This window comes from Girardinichthys multiradiatus, chromosome 9 (assembly GCF_021462225.1).
Source record: "Girardinichthys multiradiatus isolate DD_20200921_A chromosome 9, DD_fGirMul_XY1, whole genome shotgun sequence".
In the NCBI taxonomy this organism is placed as follows: domain Eukaryota; kingdom Metazoa; phylum Chordata; class Actinopteri; order Cyprinodontiformes; family Goodeidae; genus Girardinichthys; species Girardinichthys multiradiatus.
In genome coordinates, this window is record NC_061802.1 from 26,549,361 (window position 1) to 26,568,854 (window position 19,494).

At 43.4% G+C, this 19,494-nt stretch overlaps 1 protein-coding gene across 6 annotated transcripts in view; it reads left to right on the forward strand.

Moving 5' to 3' along the window:
• The window catches only part of eps15 (epidermal growth factor receptor pathway substrate 15), a 41,033-nt gene that overhangs the window by 3,915 nt on the left and 17,624 nt on the right, over positions 1-19,494 (forward strand). For 5 of the 6 annotated variants that reach the window (XM_047374834.1, XM_047374837.1, XM_047374835.1 and 2 more), the window contains exons 2-12: positions 815-856; positions 1,520-1,609; positions 1,709-1,756; positions 5,818-5,913; positions 6,025-6,084; positions 6,306-6,431; positions 7,063-7,122; positions 7,459-7,689; positions 7,949-8,094; positions 8,586-8,742; positions 11,594-11,673. In XM_047374834.1, the coding sequence (XP_047230790.1) occupies positions 815-856; positions 1,520-1,609; positions 1,709-1,756; positions 5,818-5,913; positions 6,025-6,084; positions 6,306-6,431; positions 7,063-7,122; positions 7,459-7,689; positions 7,949-8,094; positions 8,586-8,742; positions 11,594-11,673 (1,136 nt within the window). Of the gene's footprint in view, positions 1-385; positions 437-814; positions 857-1,519; positions 1,610-1,708; positions 1,757-5,817; positions 5,914-6,024; positions 6,085-6,305; positions 6,432-7,062; positions 7,123-7,458; positions 7,690-7,948; positions 8,095-8,585; positions 8,743-11,593; positions 11,674-19,494 lie in introns of those variants that run through there. The other variant, XM_047374838.1, reaches the window with a different exon arrangement.

Here is a 19,494-nt window from a genome sequence, read left to right on the forward strand (position 1 = left end):
TTGACTGGCCAGCAAACGTAGGGTGTTGTCAAGAGGAAGATGAGTCACCAGGAGTAACAATGCAGGCAACGGTAAAGGCTGATATTAAAAAACCTGTGATACTTTAGCACCTCAGCAGAGCCATGCAACTCTGCACTGATGCAGTAACTTTGCAAATAAGAGCCCCAAACAACAGTATACAGCACATAGATATACTTTTAGAAGGAAGACATTCCTCTGTTTTTATTGATCTTATTTAATATCCTTTTTAGACTGGCTGAATTTTGTTTTTATTAGCTGTAAGCCACAATCTTCAAAATGAACCAGAATTAATGCTTGCTGACCAGAAGCTGCAGATATGAGGCTGAAGCAATGAGAGGATTGGGTTTCTTCTTTAGGAGGACCGCAGCTTTGGAACCAGATGCCTTCAGACATCAACAAACAGGCTTCTTCTGAGGTTCTTAAATGCCTTCATAAAACCCACCTATTTTATTTGTCCTATTTACGACGTTGAAGATGATGCATTGATGTATTTGAAGATTTTAGATGATTTTTACTCTTATTTGCATAATTCGTTCATGTGTTATGTGCCTTTTAATCTATTTAGTACATTTCTAACATTTCACTGCTCCCTTGGTTTGGTTGGCATTGTGTTCAACTGCTTTATAAATAAAGTTTGCGTTCTCTGAGCATATACACATGTTTAATAAAACTATTTAATGAGTTTCAAATTGTTTTAAACTGACTTACGATGATATTCTAATTTATCTCGAAGCACCTGTATGAATGTAATTAATTAAATTACTTTATTGTCTTTCTTTTTCTTCTTTAACAGCTTTCCAGTGGAAATCCTGTCTATGACAAGTATTACCGACAGGTAATATCTTCCCAAAAACTAAAGATTGTCTGAAATCTTGATGAATCCATTGCAACACATGTTCTTCACTTTTGGCTAAGTTGTTTTATGAGTTTAAAGATAGTTTTCTCGTGCCAGCATTAATGAGGATGTACTCTCACTATTAACTCTCAGGATTATGCTGTAATAAAATTGAACTATCATTTTTATAATGCTGGTGCTTTGTCTGTTTAAACTCTAAGCTAGCTCTAGCTGCCCTGATGTAGTGTTATTGTAGTCAGCTCTGATCTCTGGTCTACCTTTTAGTCAAGCCTTTGTGTCCAACAAAGGAAGTATCCTTATTAATTATTAATGTTTCTTGCCAGTGAGGCAAGCTTCCCCTGGGCTTTATAAAAGACTAAAGCTCATAAACTACTGACATTTTTTATTTTTATTATCAGCATTGATTTTAGTGAGTCAAAGACTCCTCTCTTCTAGAGAGTGAGTGTCCTAGTTTATTTCTTCTTTGTCAGGCCGTCTCTTTATTTGAAATAACAGGGTGCTGAGTCTGTTCATATCTAAAAGTTGTCAATCTGTTAGTCTTGTGATACAACATGTATATAAATGACCATATTTCTGCTGGAATCTGGCTTATCTGATTTTTCTGTTTTCAATAACGTGAGGATGCTCATCTGCTGTGTTCAGGTGGATCCCACTGGGAGCGGGCGGGTGGCTGCAGCAGATGCAGCTCTTTTCCTGAAGCGGTCAGGCTTGGCTGACTTGATCCTGGGAAAGGTAAATGAAGACTGAAGATGGATCAGAACCATCACATCTATCTTAGTTTTGGTATTCACATGGGTTAAAATTAATTTTAAACTCTTAATGTCTCTGTAGATCTGGGATTTGGCAGACACTGAAAGAAAGGGTTCACTTAACAAACAGGTAAAAAGACACAGAGTTGCATTAATAACTCTTATGCCCCCTTCTGGCAGGTTTGTGCATTACTTTCCCCAGTTTTCTGTTTCATTTGGAAGAATATTTTTATCTAACCGCTTGTGGTATTACTTTTTACAGAAACTCTCAGTAGCAGAATTTTAGAAATCCAATCTTTTACTCTTTTAAATGCATTTTGACCCTTTAAACACCAATACTAAAACTACTATTGAATCAGCCTACATCAGTATTTTTGATACTTTTTTAATAAACACCTAAATAGCTTCATATTTGCTCAAAACCAACACTTTTAATTACTTTAAGCATTGAACTGCTGTTTAATTGCACCAATTATTAATTTATTAGAATAGAATAAAACTTTATTAATCTCTTCACAGGAAATTGCTCAAAACTCCAAAAGTCAGAATTTGTGCATAAATCTGACTTTCATTTTGTTTTATATCTGGTTTTGACACTGTTATGACCTCAGATGTTAAAGGTACAAAAGCTTTCTGTCTGGGAACTTGGCAGGATTGTTAAGATGCACAAGCTAGGCTTCTCACAAAGTGTCATTGCTGCCAAGGTTGGACACAACGAAACATCATTTTTAATTTCAGGGTTATGGGACAAAACAATCAATTGGGCTACATCCTTGACCCAAATTTAGGCCTAAAGCCTTTTAATGCTGAACGCAACATCTTAGGTGCAATCAAACATGGTGGGAGAAAGTTTTATTCTCTGGCAAGATAAAAAAAATTATTCTGGATGGTCCTGATGGCTACCACTGTCACGGACATGATGTTGTCTGTGTGACTCCATCATGATCCAGGACCTTTTTTTCTTTCGGTGGACCTGGGGTTTAATGAAGGGTAAAACTACAGTTGGATTTGTGGAGATGTTGCAACAAGCATCCCTCTTGACTGAGGGTCCTGCTGTCAGTGGTGGTGACTGGGTGTTTGCACAGGACAATGCTGCACTTTACAACACACATTTCTTCCAGGACAATAACGTCCCTCTTTTGGACTATCTTGCAGGTTCCCTTGATCTAAATCCCATTCATGATGTTTGAGGATGGATGGCAAGGAAGATTGACATAAAACATATGTCACTTCCTGACTGTGGTTGCCCTTTGTGAAGCAATCTATACCTTATGGAGCAACTATTCATACCATCCTGCTGTAAACATTCATATCCAGCAATTACTTGTAGCTTTCTACCCGATCTTACGGTTTTGGTCAGGAGTGTATTTAGAGGATAGCAAATTAGAGGAGGGAACAAAGTAATTTTTTATGTGTTATGGTGTGCTTCGGTATGGGATCCCTGCAGGGTTCTCTTTCACAGCATTATTTTTGTGTCTCACTATGGGGAACGCTTCCTTCGTGACCTCGTCAGAAGCTTAAATGTCATTACGCCAGCCCTGAATGGCTGGCATCAGTGACTGGCATCAGTGACGTCTATTTCAGGAGAGGCCCTGACCCTCACCCCATAAATACTGCTTATATAGCATCATTCAAAAACCTCTTCTCGCTTCTCCCAGAAGCCGTTTAACTACTGTACCACTGGGTGCTAAGCTAAACTGTCCACCGACCGGGTACACAACTCTGTCATCAGGTGCTTGTTCTCAGCTATATGGTGGTTTGCTAGCCGGCGAAAAGTAGAAATGTTTCTCGTGGTTAGTACAAATGCGAAGTAGCAATATTTTCACGCTTATCCAACAAGTAGCAATACTTAAGGGTAGCAATACCTTACCGGTAGCAAAACCGTACAGCACTAGCTAGTTGATGCTTAGTAACTGCACAAGCTTTTGAGAGAGCTCTGCTAGCATAAATGCCCCGATAGTTAACCAGGGCTACCGCAGTGAACACCGATGTATACAAGGAAGGCCCTAAGCTCTGCGCCTGTAGAAATGAAATGTCCTCGTGGGACACTGCCACGTACATAGACGACTGGCTTGTGGCTGCTCCAACCTCTCAGGAGGTGGCTCATCACACCAATGTAGTGGTGGAGCACCTGGAACATCTGGGTTTCCAGATAAACTGGGAAAAGAGTGTTCTAATGCCCTCTCAATCCATCACCCTCATAGGGCTGACTCTTGACTCTGTCCAGTTTAAAGCCTTTTAATCTCAAGAGAGTGGAGGCCATGCGGTTGAGTCTGGCTCTGTTTTGCAGGGGCCGTCTGGTCACCCTGAAAAAATGTCAGAGGCTGGTGGGCCTGGTGGTCTCCTCTGTGGTGGCAATACCTCTCAGGTGCCTCTATATGAGGGGTATCCCGTCATGGGTTTCATCTCTGAACTTGGACCCACTTCAAGATAGCCACTGCAGAGTAAAGGTTTCTGCAGCTTCCTCTCTAGCTCTTTGTAAGTGGAAGAGCCCAGGCTTCCTGACTCATTAGTATGGGCACCATCTGCCAGAAAAGTGGTCACCACAGATGCCTCTCTGATAGGCTGAAGGTTCTACTCTTGACGGCAGATCCAGAAATGGAAAGTGGGGAGTTTGTATGCTCTCAACTCGCATACATTTTCTAGAGCTGATGGCTGTTCATCTGTCTCTAAAAAATGTTCTCCCCTGGCTCAGAGCAAGCAATATTTTGGTGAGAACAGACATATCTACAGTAGTGGCTGAAGGCAAGGGGACCTGAGGGGTCCTCGCTTGCACACAAACTGGGTAAGGGAGGAAGGTCTGTCCATGATCCTCATAGCACCATGGTGGCTGGGAAAGCACTAGTTGGCAGAGAGTGTTCAACTCTTGTGCAGCCCACCGTGGCAACTACCACTTCACAGGGATCTGCTATCCCAGTGAAGTGGTAGTTGCTCATGGGGAGATATTTCACCCTTATCCAGAAAGGTTGGCCCTTTGGGCTTGGCCCCTATTTGGCTGAATTTAAATGCAGATGAACTCCTTGTTGGCGTTATTGACACAATTTGGTGTGCCAGAGCACTGTCAACCAGGTCCCTGTATGAGCAGAAGTGGATGGTGTTTGAAAGCCTGTGCTCAGACTCTTACACCATCCCCTATCAGTGCTCGGTGGCAGTGGACTTGTCATGTTTATAGAACCTTATTGATAATTGCAAAACCTTCTCAACCATTAAGGTAAATTTGGCTGCTGTTTCAGCCTGTCACGTTGGATTTGAGCGGAAAACAGTGGGCCAACATCCATTGGTGTGCCGCTTTATGAAAGGGGCACGTCGCAAATTGCCTACATCCAGGCATTTGGCCCCACCGTGGGACCTTCCCACTGTTTTAGAAGCCCTGTTTTGGTCTCCTTTCGAACCATTGGAAGAAGTTGAGCTAAGGTTTCGATCCGTCAAAAGATCTTTGCTGCACGCCCTTTCGGTCCATCAAACCTGTATTAATGTTTTTCCCTGGTGACTCAAAGGTCATCCTGCAACCTAATCCAGGTTTGTTCCAAAGGTGGTGGGTTCATGCTTTCTGATAGAGCTGACTGCCCTTTACTCCTTCCTTTTACTGTGGTGGATCAAAGGCGCCTACATAATCTGTGTCCTCTGCATGCACTGTGGTTTTATTTGGACAGGACGCATTGTTTTAGGAAAACCAATCTGTTATTTGTGTTCTGGGCTAAGCCACATGTAGGAAAGCCTGTGTCGAAGCAGTGTCTTTCTCACTGGATTATGGAACTACAACTTTGGCACATACTAGCAGGGCACTCCAGCCCCTGCCTGGTATTCATGCACATTCCACCAGTGGGCTGGCATCCTCTTGGGCTGTTTTAAAGGGGTCTCTATTCAGATGGGCTTTGGGCTTCTTCAGATACATTTTCTAGATTTCACAAACTTGATGTGACTGGTCCTGCTTTGGCACATTCAGTCTGAAGTGGAGGCTCTCATGGTGAGGTCCCCTACTGATTGGCCAGTGGGAACACTTGTCTTTTAAGAAGGCATGTCTGGCAATCCAGGAGTTAGTATTTTTCCCCGTAGTCAGACACAAAACAAATGCTATGAAAGATAACTTAAGGTTATGAATAAAACCCACTCACTCATGCTAATCAGAGAACGAGGGTTATATTCATAACCTTTTGATGGTTTACATGACTCTGCCTTTTCTCCCCTCAGCAATTCTTCATAGCGTTGCGGTTGGTTGCTTGTGCTCAAAATGGCCTGGAGGTGTCGCTTAAGAGTCTTAATGTGGCTGTTCCTCCCCCCACATTTGTAAGTTTGCTGCTATAATTATAACACTGTGCAGTCCTTGCTGTAGAAAGTGTTTTAATTAAAAATTTGTTATGTTGAATATTAATACGGAGTGTTTTTCTTCATCTTCAGAATGATACTAGTAGCCCGCTGTTGGCAGGAGTGGCTGCTGACACACCCTGGGTTGTCAAGGTGCGGTTGTTGGACTTTATTTGTTGTTTATAAAGTGGGAACATTGTTTTTGGGGATGTTTGTAATCTTTGATTAGTCAGTTATAAATGTGTTGACTTGCTGTATATACCAGAAATATCCTTTTCTGTTTAAATTCAGACTTTAACTAACTTACTGTAAGAATCCAAGTATGGATTATCATAGTCTAATCATTTTACTCCTGTTGGGCTTCTTTTATCTAGCCAGAGGAGAAGATGAAGTTCGACTCCATTTTTGAGAGTCTGGGTCCAGTTGGAGGGATGCTGTCGGGAGACAAGGTTAAACCCGTCCTGCTTAACTCCAAGTTGCCTGTGGACATCCTGGGGAGGGTAAGAACCAATTGAAAACTTTTAAAGCTGTATTTTCTTATATCCGACAAAGTAGTTTTTTATGTTTGGAAGCATTGAATTGTTTCTGCATTGATATTAAAAGCACTTGAAGGCAGTGGGGGAATTCTTTTGCTTATTTTCTACGAGTATAGATGTTACTTTAACTCTTGTTTTCCTCTTTGTTTTACTTTTCAGTGTTTTTGAATTATTTCTACATGCACACTTATCTTTGGTCTCATATAGAAACTTGTTCCTGTTGCAGTTTCTTCATAAAGGACTGTGTCACAGTTGATTTTTATATGGATAGCTGCAGCACAGCGAGATAAAGCCTCTGGAACAGAAGGCGTGGTCACAATTAAATGCTTTCTGCACTATAATTAGTCATGTACACATCTTTGTGTGAGAAACTGTCCCACACACCTCACCTTGTCCAAATGCTGTCTGAGCTGTAAAGTTTTTTCATATAAAAGATCATAAAATATGATCTACATGATCTACATCTACAGTGAAATAGTTCCTAATGTGTCCAAGGAGGAACTAATAATGAGACAGCGGTTTCATTGGTGAGTTAACATCTTCAAACAGTTTTGTAATGACAGATGCTGAGTAATGTTGTCTTTGTGTGTTGCAGGTGTGGGAGCTCAGTGACCTCGACAGAGACGGCATGTTGGATAGAGATGAATTTTCTGTGGTAAGATTAATATTAATAATATAAGAACATGCACAGACAGGAAACTAGTGGTTGTATTTGGTGGAAACTGAAACAGTGCAAAACTATATTTACACCCTGAATTTTTCTTTTCAAACGTCTCTGAATTTTCCTACAAATAAAGATCTGAAGGCAGTGGTACATATTGCATTGCCCATTTTTCTTTGCAAAGCTGTTCTGTTAATGTCTGAACATCACAATTCACAGGGTGTAGAGCTGAACGGAGCGAAATCACTGTACATGGAAGAAATGTAAAGATTAACTTACTGTTGGGTAATTATCTTTTCTGATTGATTTTGTTTTGCTACTCTTTCCCAGGCAATGTTTCTGGTTTATAGAGCTCTAGAGGGCGAGTCCGTTCCCATGTCCCTACCGCCTCCTTTAGTTCCACCCTCTAAGAGGAAAAAACCCGCGGTGGCTCCCGTGATGCCCCTGTTACCCTCACCTCCCTCTGTGAAAGACAGTCGCTCCTCCCACGCCGGCTCGAAGACCCTTCCCCACCCTCCCAAACCTGCGCCAGCTCCTGCCCCAACTCCAGCAGCTGTCCCCGTGAGTACAGCTTCTTTCTCTCCTGTGCACGCAGCACCTGAAAAGCTTTTGTTTTTTACTAACAAAAACCTTGAGCAACACAATTAAAATGATCTCAAACTGGCTAGCTCAATGTGTTTTTCAAAAGAAGAAGACTAGAAAGAGTGGGAAGGTGAGTGAATGCTTATTGGCTTGACATATAGAGGTTGCAGAGTCATTCATCTTTGGTGTTTTTATTTTTATGGACCAAAGAGTTGAGGTTGTTTTGTTGCTTATGCAGTGGGTGGTGTCGGCGGCAGAGAAAACCAAATATGACGAACTGTTCAGCAAGACGGACGGCGACATGGACGGCTTGGTGTCTGGAGCAGAAGTCAGAGATATTTTTCTCAAAACTGGGCTGCCGTCTGCCACGCTTGCACGCATTTGGTAAGCAGAGATGGTAACTCGTCCACACACAGTTCTGTTCAGCAAAGATTTGGGGCAGTTTTTATTCACTGATTTCTTGATTTCTTTAATTCCTTTCTAATATGGAAAAAGAGATGAAATGTTATTGATAAGCAATATAAAGTAGAGCTTGCCCCTGTGAAGAAAATGAGTTGAAAGTTTAATCCATGCACTAGATGTTATGTTAATCTTATTTATGGCCATAGTTTTAGCTGTCATTCCACCCTATAAAGGATTTCTAGAGGATAACTACATCCCCGTGGCATGTTTTTACATAACACCACTAACGTCATAGATTTCCAGTAACGTCAGATTTGTTTTCCTCTCACGGCTGATAAGCATCTGTCCTGCCATGTTAATCCTGTCTATTGGTTAATGGCAGAACATAATGGATCAGTCTGCTTATTAAAATAGTTGTTGCCTGAGGTGAAAATCATTAGCTTCTTATGTAACTTGTGTGTTCTTGTTCTCAGGGAGCTCTGTGACATTGGAGACATGGGAAAGCTGACTCGTGAACAGTTTGCATTGGCGCTTTATCTGATCAATCTGAAGCTGACGAAGGGCCTGGACCCACCGCAGACCCTCTCTCTGGAAATGATCCCTCCATCTGACAGACAAAATAGCAAGCAGGTGAGACCCTCAAGTCCACTCAAGTCTCTTTAATATTATTAGACACAAATGCAGAGAATTACAAGAATTTATTTTTCAGATAAACTATTATACCACTACGAGTAAAAGCAAGATTTTCTTTGATCAAATGCCACACTAGAAGAGGTTTTGCTCCACGTTTTCCTCCTAGTGTTGTGCCAATGCATGCTTTTGTTTCGGTTTCAAATAACTGCTCCAATGCAGAATGCTAGCTGTCACAAAACGGTTGGTAAAATGGATGAAGAAGGTCAATGATTTTGTATACATGGCAAGAAGTCTGAGCCAAAATAAAAAATTATTGAAATCACTAAGAAGGATGTAAAAGGGCGTTTTCAGATGCCGCATCTGCATCTGAAATGTACAAATCAAGGACTGGCATGACTCACTAATATTTGAAGCCACAGCTTTAACCATCATGACTTCTAAATGCTGTATCATGCCCCTTTTCCACTGGTTCGATTTGTCCCCGACTTGGCCCCAGTCGGCTCGCTTCGCGAGCATTTCCATTACTGTTATTTCAGCACCAGTACCTACTTTTTTGGTACCTCCTTCTTAGCAGAGGTAAGCGAGGCTGAGTCGGTACTATACGTGACGTGAACAAACGGCTGTTCACTGATTGGCCGTGGGTGCAGCCAGCCGTAAGAGTCAACCAGCGTACAAAAAAAAACAGCCGGCATTTTCATACGTGCGTTCAAGCGAGTGAGAGAAACATATGATGATTTTGCACAGTTATCTGGAAAAGCCACCCCTGGAGCAACGACGAGGTGCAAGCTTTTCTGGCGATCATAGGAGACTGCAATATTCAGCGGCAGCTGAATAAATATATTGGCAACAATGACTAGAAATAAAATGGGACCTAATTCAAATCTTTCCAAGTCTCTTAAAGGGAAAGTGAAATCTTTAATAATAATAATAAAACGGATGTCAAAATCCTACTCATCAAATCTGAATGCCAGTGCAGTCAGGAGATTTAATCCTCAGACAACAGACGTGTTACTTCTTGTTTTTGTAACGCGTTTCGGTCTTTTCTTCTTTACATTGGCGGTTGGGTGTTTCATTCACGGTTATGCAGCACGACACATGATGCTTTAAAGCCACGCCTCCAGGAGGTGGTCCCGTTAGCGGAGCAAAAGCGGGTCTATGGAAATGCAACACACAACGTGCAGAGCTGTGCGGAGCTGTTCCGGGCTGGCCAAATCGAGCCAGTTGGAAACGTGCATTAGACATGGGCCTTTATGTGGTAGACCAGTACAAGTAATGACTCAGGGGGCATGAATACAAATGCCTGCCACACTTTTCAAATTGTCAGTTGTAGAAAAATGTTAGAAATCATGTATCGTTTTCTTTCACTTCACAGGATGTTCTTCTGTGTTAGTCTATCACCTACGATCCCAATGAAGAACATAGGTTTGTGGTTGTAAGGTGACAATGTAGACGGTGTAGATCATTGGAGCTGTTCTCATGGTACCAAGGCAGGTGGATTCGTCATCCATACAAAGGTGTGAGGAGAAGAGACCAAAACTGCAAATAAACAAAGTGACAAGATAATTATGATATATAAAAGATTATTCTTATTTAGAGTAAACAGAGTTATGAAAACAAATTAATAATCATAATCATATACTTGTAAAAAGGACATTATGATCTGTTCCTCGGGTGTTTTTTACTGCATACGTTGGGTTTGATAAAAAATATGAACATGGATAAGAGATCAGAGCTTCTGTTTTTATTATCATGTGTTCACATCAATATAGTTTGGCTGATAAAAATACATTTTCACCTGAAGAAATGTATTGCCAGCCTTCAATGACATCACTGGCATCTGGCAGGGGTTTCGTTGGCTGACCCAAACGTTAGGAGAAAAAGGTGTTTATTGTAAGGAAAACTAAGGGTAATGGTCTCACTGATCCAAGTCAGTCCAGGAATGCATTTTATCCCTGCTGCAGAGGAGATTGAAAAATATAAATCTAGAACAAAAAGCCAAATTTGGCTGTGGTTCAAACCTGGGAAAGGTATCAGGGTCTGATGTCATTGAGTTGCAGGTTTACTTACTGAGTATTTCTGGATTTACTTTAGCCCACTAAGATAGATTGTGTTTTCTTCCAAACAGAGCTTTCTTCTAAACTTCTTAGCATCAACAGATCTAGATGTAAAACCAGAAGACAAATATTGATCTCTAGTTCAAATTCACCTGTTTATGTCAAATTAAAAAAAAAAACAGGTTTAGTTTTCAGGATAAATAAAGGAGTCGACTGTTTCTGGTTAGGAGGCCAGTGTATTTTATCTTTCATTCTGCGTTTCTTGTCATCTTCTCTACGTTTCCCAAATTCTTCATCCTTTTGAGCCTCCTGTTGCCTCTTGTTGTTGTGTTAAGGTTACAGTCAGATAAATCAGTCATGTTGGTTAGTTATTTTAAGCTGTCCAAACATTAGCTGTTTTAAGACAAGCTCATCTTCAGATATGTTGAGCAGATATTTTCTTGATCTTTTTGGTAAAGGTTGCATGTATGAATTCTCTCTGACCTCCTTGGTGTTAATGAACAAAGTAACATTAAGCACCATGGTGGAGGTTAACCCAACCCAATATGAGCTTTGTAGAACAAGCTTTACCTGCTTCCTTCCAGCTTAAGTGGCCCAAACCTTAATGATAACTTCATTGTTATTCATCAAATATTCATGTAGTTCTACCCATCTTTGCATTGTGAATGCCGTTTCCTAACTTTAAAATGTTTTTTGTATCTAATCTTCTTTTAACAAAGTGGTTGTTCTTTCTGGTTTTGCTGTTTGAAGGTAAGCTTAGACACATTTTGTAATGATCTTTATGTCTTTTGCAGAACAATGCAAACCTGGCAGCTGACTTCACTGCTATTAAGGAGCTGGACACCCTCAGCAATGAGATTGTCGAGTTACAAAGGTAAGATATCATTGTGTCTGATGAACCATTTTTGTGTTGCATTTTACTACGTTTTCAGTCATGGTCCCGTTGATGGACCCAGTCACGAGCCATCTTTAGTTGACTGCTAGAGTCCACTAGATCTTTATTTAAACTCCTAGTGTTTTACAAAATTCATGCGGCCAAGCTCTCTAACTAGATTCCTATGATTCAATTCAATTCAGTTTTATTTATATAGCTTCAATTCGGCCAATGTTGTCTGAAGGCACTTCACAACAGTCAGGTTCATACATTCCAATTAATCCTAACCATTGAACAGTGCAGTCGGAGTTAGCTTTTTATTCAAATTGGATAAAAAGTTTTTCTATCTAAGGAAACCCAGCAGATTGCATCCGGTCAGTGACTTGCAGCATTCACTCCTCCTGGATGAGCATGTAGGGACAGTGGACAGTCCCTGGCGTTGACTTTGCAGCAATCCCTCATACTGAGCATGCATGTAGCGACAGTGGAGAGGAAAAACTCCCTTTTAACAGGAAGAAACCTCCAGCAAAACCAGGCTCAGTGTGAGCGGCCATCTGCTACGACCGACTGGGGGTTTGAGAGAACAGAGCAGAGACACAAAAAGAACACAGAAGCACTGATCCAGGAGTCCTTTCTATGGGAAGGAAAAGTAAATGTTAATGGATGTAGCTCCTTTAGGCGTTTCACCTAGAAAGAAAGAACAGATAAACTCTGAGCCAGTTTTCAAGGTTAGAGTCTGAAAGAGAGCACATAGAGTTAGTAACAGTAAAAGCTCAGTCAATTTCCATGTCTAGGAGAGAGAAAGGGTTAAACACTAAAAGACAGAACCATGTGGATCATCGGTAGAGGGTGAGCATTAAGTTGTTGCCAGCAGAAGCTCGGATGATGCCCCTCTCCAGAAAGGTGTCACAGGCAGACACAGAGTCAGGCCAGGTGTAGCTTCTAGGAAGAGAAAAGAGAACAAAGTTAAAAGCTGAAATAACAGCAAATAATGCAAAATTGGAGAGTAGTGTGAGAATGTAGCGAAGAGGGTGAAATTGGTCTTATGTCCTCCAGCAGCCTAAGCCAATAGCAGCATAACTACAGAGATAGTTTCAGTTCAGATTATTTAGTTAAACGGCGCTTATTTACAACAATGTCGTCTCAAGACACCCCACATAGGGTCCCACTGATGGTTATTGTTATACTAAAAACCACAATGATTGGGATACCTCCCTCTGTCAGAATGATTATAACCATTGGAAAAGAGAAGGGGTCATACAGGTAGCAGAAATGGAGGGTGTGTTTGCACCTCAACCATAACTGAGCCAGTTTAGGCTAAACCTGACTCCCCCTTACAGGGAGGGAAGAAGACGGAGGTAAAAAAATAAGGAAGATAGCTCAGGATAACCTAAGCCACTCTAACTATAAGCTTTATCAAAGAGGAAAGTTTTAAGCCTAGCCTTAAAAGTAGACAGGGTGTCTGCCTCACGGACTAAAGCTGGGAGCTGGTTCCACAGGAGAGGAGCTGATAACTAAAAGATCTGCCTCCCATTCTACTTCTAGAGACTCTAGGAACCACCAGTAAACCTGCAGTCTGAGAACCAAGTGCTCTGTTAGGAATATATGGAACCATCAGATCTCAGATGTATGATGGAGCTAGATCATTAAGGGCTTTATATGCCATCCCACCCAATAGAAAGGTTGGACTTGTATGCAAACTGTCAAATTTCATCAGATTTGTATCTGGCTAAAATATATATTTAATGTGAATCACAAAGATAATATTTCAGTGAGGGCATGCCCATTTCCATCTTGTTATATAATTGCTGTAAAAGCCTCAGGGTTCTATTTCGTATAGGCTTCGCCCTTTAAGGCTATAGCTACTGGGTTTATCCCTTCGTGCGCAGCGCAGCACTGAATACTTTAGTCCACGCCCACCTGCTGTGTGGGCCCCACCCCAGTCCGTATAAATTAAGGTGAGACCAGACAAACGGCTCCCATTTTTTCTTCAGCGACAGCGTAGCAGCACTTATACTACAAGATCAATGGCTAGCATCGGCACTATCCACCTTTGGCCGGCTCGTAATACCGGCTACGACCCGCATGCCATCTGCGAGGGCTGCCTCGGTCCGATCATGCTAACCTGGCCCTGACCCCGCAGTCCACCTGCCCTTCCTGCAGGCGTCTTCCTCCGGAGGAGAAGAAACGACGGCTAGCCATTTTCTCCCTGCTAGAAGGGGAATTCTCCGTAGTGGACCAATGCTTCCTCGATGATGCATTGGGCATCTTCATTGCTGGGCGGGAATCGGACGATTCCGCCCCGGAGACAGCGACTGATCTCTCCACTCCCTTCCTTGGGCGGAGGACGCGGAGGCAGATGCCAAACCAGTCCAAGCTCGGGGCCTCCTGATGTCGGTGACCACCCCAATTCCGGCGATGGGCGCACTTGTTAGCGCGCTGCCGGACATCATAGCTAAAGTAGCTAATGCTAAAGGTGTCCCTTTTCCCGCGTCTTTAGCCCAGCATCCGACTGATGACCTGGCGGGAAAATTCGCCCCAGCTCATCTAACTCGCCGAGATCCGGTTTGGCCCCGTTTCCCTGCGGTAACTGCTTACCTGTCAGGTGCGGCGGCCGAGCCGCTTCAGCTGACGGCACCGGTTTCCACCTTCACACCCATCACGAGGGTGGAGTCCCTGACGGATCAGGGGTTTCCCCCAGTTCCTGTGTTAGAGCCCAGTCTGTCGGCAGATTTTGGGGTTAGGTCAGCCCGGCGCGTCAGACGACGGCCTGTACCCCCCTCCCCCAGCGATCAGATCATGACCAGGGTGACAGATCGCTCCCACCAGTGTGCCGCTCATGTCACTGCGGCGACGAACAACACCGCCTTCTTAGCCTACTCCATCTCCAAGAAGGCTCCGTTAGAGCCACGCTCGCTGCCTTCTCCCTCCTGTCCTCCCTAACTGTCAGCAGGTGAGATCACAGAGGATGCACAACAGCAGCTCCCTACAAAGCGGCGCACCAGTGATGCCACCGCTCAACACCAAGCTGCGAGCCTGGGTGAATATTCCTCTGGTGAGACTGGTTTACAACCCTTTCATTCAGAGCCCCCCGTATCCTGGCTCGTATCCATGAGCACCACGGCACGGCAGATAAATGCGCGGCCGCTCTCAGAGCACTACTCAGAGTGGCGGCGCATATGTTTCCTGGACAGGTGGATGGACAGACTGATCAGCAGAGGTTACACGCTGCAGTTCCTGTCTCCACCCCCACCGTTCAGAGTCCTGTCCTCCCCGGAGCAGAGCTCCGTTCTCATGTCAGAACTGCAGGAACTCCTGATAAAAAACGTAATTTCCAGGGTTCCTCACGGGGAGGAAAACACAGGGTTTTACTCTCGATATTTACTGGTTCCCAAGAAAACAGGAGGAATGAGGCCGATTCTCGATCTGTCTCTGTTCAACAAAGCGATCATGGAGAGACGTTTCCACATGCTGACAGTCAGACAGGTGATGGAGAACATTCGCCAGAACGACTGGTTCACCTCCATAGATAAATGCTGGCCGCACATCTGACAGTTCTGGGGTTTTCCATAAACTGGCAAAAAAGTTCTGTTTTCCCATCCTGGATGATCGTTTATCTGGGGGTGGAGTTAAACTCAGCCACAATGAGAGCCCGGCTCTCACAGCCGAGAGCAGACACGCTGTCAGCGCTTCTCCTCCGTGTCAAACCTCACAGCTTAGTGACAGCTCTGTCACTTATGCGATTACTGGGAATGATGTCGGCGGCTCACGTGGTTGTTCCGCTGGATCTGCTTCATATGAGATGGTTCATCCGCCTGCGCGTAGATCCTGTGCGTCAGAAGAAGCGGATGATCTCAGTCCCTCCTTCAGTGGGGCCCGACTTGGCCCACTGGGGAAATGCTCACATCCTGTCAGACGGAGTTCCACTCAGCAGACCTGCGTCACACGTCTCAGTGTTCACAGACGCATCCCTGTCGGGATGGGGAGGAACGTGTCAATCTCAGGCGGTGGGAGCACAGTGGCCAGACCACATGTCTCTCCACATAAATGTGCTGGAGCTTCTCAGTGTGGAAGGTGACACAGCATGTTGCTCCTCTGCTGCGGGATCAGCATGTTCTGATCCACACAGACAACAGAGTGGCAGCAGCCTACATAAATCGCCAGGGAGGTGTGCGCTCGGCTCAGCTGCTAAACATTTCCAGGCCGCTGCTGTGCTGGGCGCGCATGAACCTGCTCTCCATCAGAGCAGTGTACATCCCCGGCGTCTTGAACAGAGGAGCGGACATCATGTCCAGAGGTGGTCCTCGTCCCGGGGACTGGAGTCTCCACCCCGATCTGATTGTTCAGATTTGGGAAAGCAGTAGTGGATCTTTTCGCCAGACGGGAAAACGCACAATGCCAGTTGTGGAGGATCCACCGTTAGGAGTGGACGCCTTTGTTCACAGCCCGTGGCCGAAAACGCTCCTTTACGCTTTTCCTCCAGTTCCGCTGATCCCGTGGCTTCTGGATCAAGTCCAAGAGGAACAGCTCTCAGTGATTCTCGTAGCCCCTCGAGCGCAAAAGCGCGCCATGGTTTCCGAGCCTGCAGCAGCTGGTGTCAGGTCGCCCATGGCAGATGCCGTGGAGAGAGGATGTACTCCTCCAGGCGGGAGGGGCGATCAGGAGCGTCCCAGAGTTAGGTCAGCGTCTCTGGGTCTGGCCGCTGAACGGGAGCGCTTAGAGAGGCTGGGTCTCCCGCACGATGTGGTGCGCACGATTCAGGGCGCACGAGCCGCCTCTACCACAGCGTCATACGCGTCAAAGTGGGCAGCTTTTCAGCGCTGGTGCGCAGAGAAAGGCATGGACCCCTTTTCATGTCCATTAGGCTACGTGCTGACATTCCTCCAGCAGCTGATGAACAGGAATTATCTTTCAGCACCATTAAAACTTATGCTGCAGCTATTTCTTCCTTTCATGAGGGTTTTGGTGACAGAACGGTCTTTAACCACCCGCTGATGAAGCGTTTTCTGCGGGGTGTATGTAGACAGACCCGTGTCACGCCCCCTAGTCCCTCAGTGGGATTTAGCGCTCGTCCTGCACGCACTGGTTAAAGCTCCATTTGAGCCCTTAGATCAGGCTCCACTTAAAATTCTGTCTTTTAAAACAGCCCTGCTGTTAGCTCTGACATCTGCGAAGAGAGTGAGCGATTTATCTGCTCTCTCTGTCGCATCATTACGCATGATCCAGTTGCTGATCTGTGTCCACGTTCCCTCCTGGAGATTTTTTGACCTGCTCTGCTCATTGTTACACTGTTACAGTTCGTAACCTTCGTTTTCCTATTTACAGCAACAAGTCTGGTATCTCAGCCTTTCCCTGACCAGAGATATTCTTCTCTGTTCATTGTGATGCGCAGGACGCTTGGGGTACATAATTACGCATTCAGAAAGCTGAGTTTGGTTTCACTCATGCGAGCAGATGCTTCAGGTTGTGGTCTGGATGGACCCAGTGAGGCATAGACTACATCCTGCTTCGCCTTTAACCCACTAGCGATAGCCTTAAAGGGCGAAGCCTATACGAAATAGAACGTTGGTTACGTACTGTAACCCCAGATTCTATGAGTATAGATGCAGCCCTTTAAGCTCTAGGCCTCACTGGTTCCTGAATGGCTGAAGAAAAAAGCTATTTGGGAGCCGTTTGTCCGGTCTCACCGTAATTTATACGGACCGAGGTGGGGCCCACACAGCAGGTGGGCATGGACTAAAGTTTTCAGTGCTGCACTGCGCGCGAAGGGATAAACCACTAGCGATAGCCTTAAAGGGATGCGCCTATACTCATAGAGTCTGGGGTTACAGTACGTAACCAACGATCTTATGTCTCCTGGATTGGTTTATCCTTAGGTGACCAGCAGGGTGCAGTGTTTCCATCAAACTGAGGGTCTGTGGCTCTATAGAAGTTGAACTGGTTTGTGCAAGTTCCAGCTTAAGTTTGAATTTGTGGGTTAAATTAGATGTTGAATGCAGAGTTTGGTATGCATGATAAAAACCCATAGCTGCCTCAGACATCGTTGGAACTAAAACATTTGTTTTCAAAACTAAGTGATCCAGCTACTTTTTAATGCTGAGGTGTAGATAGAGAAATGGCAGAGAAATCAATGAATTCACCTTCCTGTGCCTTGATGCACAGTATTCATCACTAAAAATACTTTTCAGCACCAGCTGGAGCAGTTGTTTCATTTGTGTTTGCATGAGTTGCAGTTTGAGAATATACTTGGTTTCACTTTCTGGCTACATCTGTTTTTTTTTTTTTTTTTTTTCTTTAATAGAAAACAGAATTGAAGTTCCTTAATCATGAAAATTGAGAGTGAGAAGTGAGAAACTGGCTATTCAGTCCACCTGCATTTTTATTTAAATATAAACACACGCACAATCTGAGAAGTACACTTATAGCAGCTGTCGAAGGTAATCATACGTGATAGTGGAAACCAAGTCAGGGATCAGATTCAAACAGGCATCAGATCAAAACTAGAAACCTGGAGAGATGATGCATTTCTGCAGCTGCTTAAGATTTTGGCTGCAACCCTCTCCTCAAAATGAAGATGGCCGTCAAAATGATAGCGGGTAAGATAGAAGGAGAGTTGGGACATTTTTAACTGCAGAAGGTGTGTATGTTTTGTTGTGTGGCGAGAGACAGAATGTAAAAATAGGTACTGTATTTGAAAGGTATTTATAGCTATTGTTGATTATAGACGGCAAAAAATAATGGCTTGAATTTATTCAAAGAAGGCTCCTGAAAGTTAAACTGAAAACTGTGGGTTGACTTCACAGATCACAGCAAAAACTTATTTTGTACATGTTATTTAGTAGTTAACATATAAACCACTGAGCAGGTTTCCTTAACGGTCTTGAAAAAGTCTTAAAAATATGGAATTTCTAAAGGATAAAAGTGTAGAAAGGTTTAATAAATGCACTGGTTTTCAAATTCATATTTTGTCTTTGATTTACCAAACCAAACCCTGATTTTGTTTTTGACTTCCTGGATGAATGAACCCTTTAAAACATAAAACTTTTACTACCTGTTTTGTCTCTAGATAGCTTGGAGATCCCTTTTGAACTGGACCTCTGGTTCTTAAACTGGGTCCAAAATGCCAAACAAATTACAAAAAAATATTTGTCGCAAGTCCTGCTAACAAAATATATGTACCAAAGTTCACAAATTTTGGTACATTCAGAATTTGCCTTTCGTCTAGGATACTCTGTATGATATTTGAAGTCCAAGAGTTGAAGATTTTAAAACGAATGCAATAAAAGTCAGTCCATCCCTCAAAAGCAGTGAAATGGTCCTAACCCACAGTCCAAACATCAGAAGCCAATTTTAACATTGGGTTGTTTCATTATTGTGGGACCTTCAGATTAAGACCCAATTAATATTCAGACAGGTTCAAGGTTTATACTTTATAGCCAAATGCTCAGAATGTTGTAAAAATGTGTAGAAAAAAATAAACAAATTTGATGCTGAAAAACCAGGGGATACAACCCCAATTCCAATGAAGTTGGGACGTTGTGTAAAACATAAATACCGACATTATATAATGATTTGCAAATCCGGTTCAACCTTTATAAGGTATTTAATGTTCAAACTGATAAACATTATTGTCTTTTTGCAAATATTCACTCATTTTGAATTTAATGCTTACAACATGTTCTAAAAATCTGGTACAGGGGCATGTTTATCACTGTGTTACATCACCTTTCCTCTTAACAACACTCAATAAGCATTTAGGAGACACTTCTTTCCCATTCTTGCTTGATGAACAACCTCAGTTGGACACGATGTCCATGATTT